This window comes from Sphaeroforma arctica (genome assembly GCF_001186125.1).
Source record: "Sphaeroforma arctica JP610 unplaced genomic scaffold supercont1.724, whole genome shotgun sequence".
NCBI classification, from domain to species: Eukaryota; class Ichthyosporea; order Ichthyophonida; genus Sphaeroforma; species Sphaeroforma arctica.
In genome coordinates this window covers 1-6,916 of record NW_014039834.1, presented here as the reverse complement: position 1 = coordinate 6,916, position 6,916 = coordinate 1, and the positions used below count along the sequence as shown (strand labels likewise).

General features: G+C 48.2%; 2 protein-coding genes across 2 annotated transcripts; both read left to right on the top strand.

Annotated features, from left to right (window-relative positions):
• Window positions 1-1,224: 1,224 nt before the first annotated feature.
• On the top strand, window positions 1,225-1,596 carry SARC_08247 (hypothetical protein; the record flags this gene model as incomplete). Its single annotated transcript, XM_014297782.1, has 1 exon — window positions 1,225-1,596. The coding sequence occupies one exon, from the start codon at window positions 1,225-1,227 to the stop codon at window positions 1,594-1,596; it is 372 nt and encodes a 123-aa protein (XP_014153257.1).
• A 1,225-nt stretch (window positions 1,597-2,821) lies between these two features.
• SARC_08246 (hypothetical protein) lies at window positions 2,822-3,703 on the top strand (the record flags this gene model as incomplete). The annotated part of the gene is made up of 1 exon (XM_014297781.1): window positions 2,822-3,703. One exon carries the CDS (start codon window positions 2,822-2,824, stop codon window positions 3,701-3,703), a length of 882 nt encoding a protein of 293 aa, XP_014153256.1.
• Between the last annotated feature and the right edge of the window lie 3,213 nt (window positions 3,704-6,916).

Here is a 6,916-nt window from a genome sequence, read left to right as displayed (position 1 = left end):
ACATCATCCCCAGTACCAGCATCTTTGCCAACTAGGAGTGTACAGAGTACGCTCATAGTGCCCGCGCGCACAGATCTTGATACTTTATCGTTGGCAAACATTATTCTCATTTTACTTTAAAATTGTCCATGCAATTTTTGAATGTATGAGTAAGTATATCACCGCAACGAGGCTGCTGTTCGGATGTCCGCTGAGTGTACGCATGAAGAAAAAAGTATGATTTGACATTCCTTAACGTGATGCGCACTTTAGACTTCACAGGTTGGTCGAAAGGGAGGAACTGTAGACCTGAAAATGACGAGTGGACTTCATCTTCGAGTTCTTTTCGAGATTCCAGCAGCGTTGTAGGACACTCCGGGACAAGCTCCATTGTGACAATAACTGCTCTGCGAGCCAAAAGGTTAAATCGTAAATATTTTATGTTTGGCTTCATATGCTTTGGGATGACTATCGAGCGCAGCATCATTTGCGCGACTGAAGTACTGAGCTGCAGCTTATACGAGTTTCTTAGTCCGCTCTATCGACTGCTATAGGCCGTACAAATGTCGAGTTTGAAATTCCACCCCTCCACACGAAAGCAACAGTCAAGTCTTTTGGCGTTACTATCTTCTTGCTTCGGTTGTGCTTTGATGGTTTCATTAAGTTATTGACGTGCCCGCCGGCTCTAACAGAGTTTCTATAAACATATTTAATAATCTGTATTGGGTAAGTTAAATTCAACAAGCCAAGAAATATGAGTAACTCTTTCGATCTGTAACAGCCTGTACTATTGGAAGTACAGTAAGAACTGTCATCGTCATCTGCGGCAGTCGTTCGTGCACTATATATATATACGCCTCAGTCATTGAACAAATTCATGAGCTATCCTGTCGATTCTCTTCTTCAAGTATCTACATGATCGCCATAGAAGATATGACAAACAGCTGCAGTCTTATTCACAGCATCTCCATCTTCGTCAACTTCCACCAACTCATTGTACTAAAAGTACATTGACAGACATGCATCCATGCCATCCCAGTCGTTTCCTTCGAAGAGATGGGATCAAACTTCATCTTCCAATCAATTAAAATAAATAGCTCTGTACTATGTCCTGTGTTGTTTAGGTAACGTTCTTGAATATCTTCGAGGTGAAAGTAAGATAGCACGGCAAAATGACGAATCTTTCAGAATCCACCCGCGGTAGAAGACGACAGTGAGTACACCAGTAGTGACGCTAGTGCCACAATGCCATCCTTGATGTCAAATAGTAACAGTGAAGAGGAAGAGACGCCGAGACTGGGCGATCAGCACGTTCGATGGGATCAGCAAAGGGAATCTGAGGCGAACAAAGGACGCTTCAGGCTGAATCGAATCAGTATGGCCAGACAGCTCGAACGATTTAGGCTCCGGCCTAACCTTATTGGGACTTCAAGATCGAAGACAGACTTTGACACTACGACCGAACCCAATGAGCCCACGAACGTACCCAAGGAGCAACCGAATCAGGAGCAGGCATCAGAAGTTCAAGAAAGAAATGGGCAGGACCAGCAGGGCCAAACGGCCAAGACGTGGGTCCAGCCAGACGATCAGTTAAGTAGAAACGATGGTGAAGAATAGTTTTGTGGTTTTATGTTGTAGAAACAGACAGTATGGGTGATATTGTCGGCTAGATACCAAGTTAGAACCCTGTTAGAGAAATATATTAGTTAGAAGTTGCTAAATAAGAATTGCGTTAGAGAAATGGCACCAGTACACAAAGCGTGTAAGATATAAAGGGTAGTGTACATAGAAGAAGTTGGTTTTAGAAATAAGAAGGTGGCTCCTACGGCAACGTAGGGCAAGAAGATGTAATAATTTTAGGAAATACGACCTAACTCTAGGCATAGACAAAGGAGAGAGATAAGTAGTTCACCAAGCCCCAGTTTGCAGATACAAAGAGGGATTAAACTGTGGTTAGATATAAGTAAGGACACAAAGAACAGATAGCGTACACAATTATCGATGAATGCTATGTTATTTTAAGAATGGTGCATTCCTCGCGGGTTTACGGGAGGTTTTTGCTAAACGAAATCGAGCGATCAAAGGGATAAAGGAGTATGTACGCACTTAATTAGCATCCAGGCACATTGACCATAGGGGTTAACAGTAGAATCATGGAAATAGATAGACTAATGACACAGTTAGAGAATCACCGCAAATCAAGAACCACTTTAGAAGTTACAGTACATAGACAGGTATGATATTCGGTAGAATGGGGAAGTTCTAGGTAGAAATTGTACAAGGCGTAGTAGAAGCCACAAAGACACTGGGATCTACTTGTCTGAGCAGAACTTCGTGGTAGAGCTGCTCGAAAGAAAGTACTAGGTAGGATCTAGAAGTTATAGAGGGGCCGTAGAGCACGATAGGTCTACAATAGGCAGACACATACCGATACCACAACGGCACATGCAGTGGCACGGGGGAGTAAGATTAGCGAAGAAAGGGGAGCAAGGCGAGAGCTGAGGAGCTTTCTAAAGAGTAAAGCTTAGTCGCCGAAGAAGAGTGTAACTCCACCAGGAGGGTGGAGTAGCATATAAGGAGTATAGGGTGTACCCCGACGGGTGTTTCGGCGAAGAACATACGACACCATAGTCTGCTGAAGGCATGGGTGGGACTCATGTACTAATTACCACTATGAAAGGGACGTAGTGTGGGGCACGGCATGGACCTGTCCAGGCAAACAGTGTCGAGACTTGTTGAGATGAGAGACAATCTCTAGGGCGGAGGAGTATTTATACCCGACCTATTTCGAGGACGTCTACATACATTTCCAAACCTCCATTGATCTACACAACGTACTACTATGTCCAACCTACGTCAAAACCGTCGGCAGCAACATCTGACCCCTGAACGTCGGGAGGAAGACGATATAGACCGTCGAGGAACTAAGCCCCGCCAGTCTCTCACGTGCTATACCGACCACCGAGCTGAGAAAGAACGGATGGAACCACAGGATAGAGCGGTTCATAGCCAAGCAGCGGCTACCGATAGACAAGCATCTAAGACACCCAGGGGTGCTATCAGCCTAACGCAGGAAGACGTTGTGATTAACGACGAGGCCAAGGGAAATTCCGACCTGCGTGCGGACAGGGAGCAATCAATTACTAGTGAACATGTAGCTAGTGATGGACTGCCTTCCCGTTCGTCTTCGGGTATCTCTGGAGCCTCATCTTCCGGTATCGAGCAACCACGCCTACCACCTAACAAGCTCAGGCGTTACCGCCGTCGTCCCAACAACAAGGGCACGGCGCGGGGCCAGTCGTCGACACAGAAGCTAACCGAGCTTATGGCCCAACAACAGTCGTTCTTAGAGAGGTACGAACAGAGGTTGCAGCGTACATCGTCCGAACAACCCACGACCTTACTGTACGCAAACGAAGCGTCGATTAATCCACACAAACGGAAGCGTATGGCACAAGGTAAGGAGGACAATCCCACGTTTTGGATCCAAGGCCATTCACAACAGCACCATGGCCTCGGGTATGAATCACCTGGGTCAGAAGGTCAACTCTCCGAGGAGGAAGATACCTTGTCGTCTCTAGAAGAGGCTCCGTCATTCCAAGAATTCGCACGTGAGCAAGTGTTGGCCAAGCAAAACCCACATGGGCAGGAAGCGCTCAAGAATGAGCACGACCTATCGCCAACATCAACAGCGACAGTCGTTCGAGAGGAAAGCCGCCAGTGAGCATGTACATACTCCCAAGCGAACGGAGACAACATCGCTCACACCTCCACCCACACCGGCGAGAATTGAGAAGAGTCGACAGGTGTTACATGCACGTATACTACTACGGCTCGAGCTGAAGCCCTTAGGGGTGCGATTGAAACACTTCGAGCCACGCTAGAGTCCCGTCCAGTGGAAAAGCACCCGGTACCATTACCACGTACATGGCCCGACTGGCCCTCAAATAGATACCACCTCTCCATGACATCATGGAACGGGATACGAGAGGGGCTCTACTGGAGGCTTCTAAGAACGCTCAGATCGCAGGGTTAGATGAGAGTTGGAGCCTTATATGGTTCCACAAGGTATTATCATACTTTAAGGCTGAGAAGTCAACATTGGATTACATACGTGACAATTCTGAACGATTGAAGATGTGGATGCCACAACTACAAATCGAACATATTTGCTCACATGAGACGCAAGCCACTGTTGATCCCACGTTTCGTAAACTTGCCAAGGGCCACAGTCGAAACATGCATACCCCCATCATGGAACAAATGACACAGCTCATGGAGAATCACAGGAGGGCACGTGAACGGTGCCAGACGGATGCAGATTTCCAACAGAATTTAATAAACCATTGCATTGTTCAACTGTTAGAGGAAGCTCTCAACGGCCGTACGTATGAACGCACTCTACAGTTGTATCCCAAATGGCAATTAATGAAAACGCTTGAGCTTCTCCAGTTGTTGAGTCCCGACATTCAGGACGCACAGCAGCGCACCACGACGCGTCTCCAGAACCGTAATAATTGCGAAGGACTACCGGGTAATAGGGCTCGTGACTATACCAATAGCCACCCTAACCCGCAGACGGTGCGACGACAGTCACAGAACTGGGCACAGCGACCCCAACCGGCATTATCTACTACATGTGCTGGATGTCAAGCACAAGCACCGCCAGGCTCACGTCATATTCCGCGATGTCATCATTTCCGTGCGTCGCCACCAGGAGGTACGGACAGCAGGGCGCGACCGTATGACAACAACCGCACATCACGAGACGCATAAGCAGCACACAGACCGTCCGCAACTCCAACCCCAGGACAGAGACAGCCCAACAACCCGAGCAGAGACTTGGTCACTACACGTGAACGCGATTATAAACGACGACAGTTTTATACCACTATCAGCAGCTACAGAGGTACACATCAACACGATACTCACGGAAGACTTCGAGCACACAACACTGGAACTAGACCAGGACCGCGAGGTATGGGAGACTGTTACCGATCGAGCATGAGATGTGAGGGTGTCTGAGTCGGATATGAGCTTCACATTTGCTAATACTATTAGGGAAGTGATGGCGATACATGACCCATTACTGTCTTCTGATAACCGAGTTTATATTCAAGTGCAAGTTAACAGACGTACGTTCAAAGCATTGATAGACACGGGGGCAAACAGAAGTTGTATCTCACAGGCATCCGGAGACCTCCTCGGCCGCCCAATAACTCCAGCACCACCTGGGTCATTCATATATTTAGCTGACAAGGCGGTTCGAACTCCTCGACTGGGGACGACGGCAGTGGTATCCATTCGGTATGGGAACAAGATTATCGACGGGTCACTAGAATTGATGAATCTACCGGCAGGAATAGACATCATAGTGGGACAAGATATGTTGAAAGGCTTGGGTCTATACATAGGCGGCATCCAATCTCCACTTGCACCAATAGACCCCACAGAACTCGATGAGCTCCTCGAACCCATCCCACGACGACAGGTACCGAACACGACGGAACCCGCTGATGCACGTCAACGGCTGGCACAGGATTTAGAGGCGAACGCGAAGATTGCTGACAGGGAGCGAAGTTGCCATTCCGGTAACCCGTGAACAGGCGATGCACATGCGCAGATCAACGCGTAACTTTGTATCCGACCGGTGGCTACCATACGTAGACGAGCAGGTGAAGAAGTGGTTGGCGGATTTGGTGATCACGAAGCGGACGACACCGACGACTGTTAACCTCCCGCTCCTTGCGGTCCCGACGTTTGATGCAGAAGGGAACGTGAAGAAGGTACGCGTGTGCTTAAATATGCGGGCTGTCAACGCGCTTATTCCGGGCGACCAGTTCTTGATTCCCAAGGTCAGAGCACAATACTGGACGGCTTGCCGGTCCACCACTATATCGACGATATAGTTATCGCTAGCGACGAGTATGGCTAACATATTCAAACGGTGCAGAAGGTGATTCAACGCTTAACATACCACAGTTTTAAGTTTAACCCCGCCAAGTGCCACTTTGCTATTCCTGAAGTGATGATCCTCGGGAAGTAGGTGTCGACACAGGGCATAGACATCGATCATGAGAAGCAGGCTAAGCTTATCGACTGGCCTACCCCACTACGGTACAAAGATATAGCCTCTGCCTTAGGATTGGCGAATTATCTTCATGAGCATCTCCCTAACTTCGCGAACACGGTTGCACCTTTGCGCGAGTTTTGCAAGCTCAAACCAAAGGAATTGATCGGCGATCGTTCGGAGGGGCGACATGCACAGGCGTGGCAGGCGATGAAGGATGCAATTGTCAATGCGGTTGCACTGCACTTTTTGGTCGACGGTATACCATTGAACTTGGAAACCGACGCTAGCGATTACGGTTTGGGGGGGAGCGTTATTCCAATGGGTCGACGGGAAGAAACACTATTTAATGTTCTTTAGCAAGACTCTGAACCATGCGCAACAGAACTACGCCACGCCAATGAAGGAGTTACTAGCTTTAGTGTATGGGCTCACACATTTTAGGGAGCATTTGGATGGGAAACGGTTTGCAGTCTTCACGAACCACATGTCCCGGTGTATATGAATACACAGCTCGAGCTTAATCCGATACTCCAGAGATGGCACCATATTATAGCACCGTTTAACTTCACCATATCACACATACCAGGAGAGATGGGCGTGCTTCCGGGCATGTTGAGCAGAGTACACGAAGGGACAGCAGAGCAGGACGAGCCTGAAATACTGTACACAGACTGTTGGCAGTTATTCCCCAGTTACTTTAAACAAGCGCAACAACACTTCGATCCAAATAAATAGATGTATTTGCGGACCCAACTATCGCTCAGCTTCCTCGCTTTTGGACTAGAGACGATGGGGAGGGGGTGTTTGCCCACGACTGGTCGACAGTCAATGGATGGATGAACCCACCGGGGGAGAAGTGTAAAC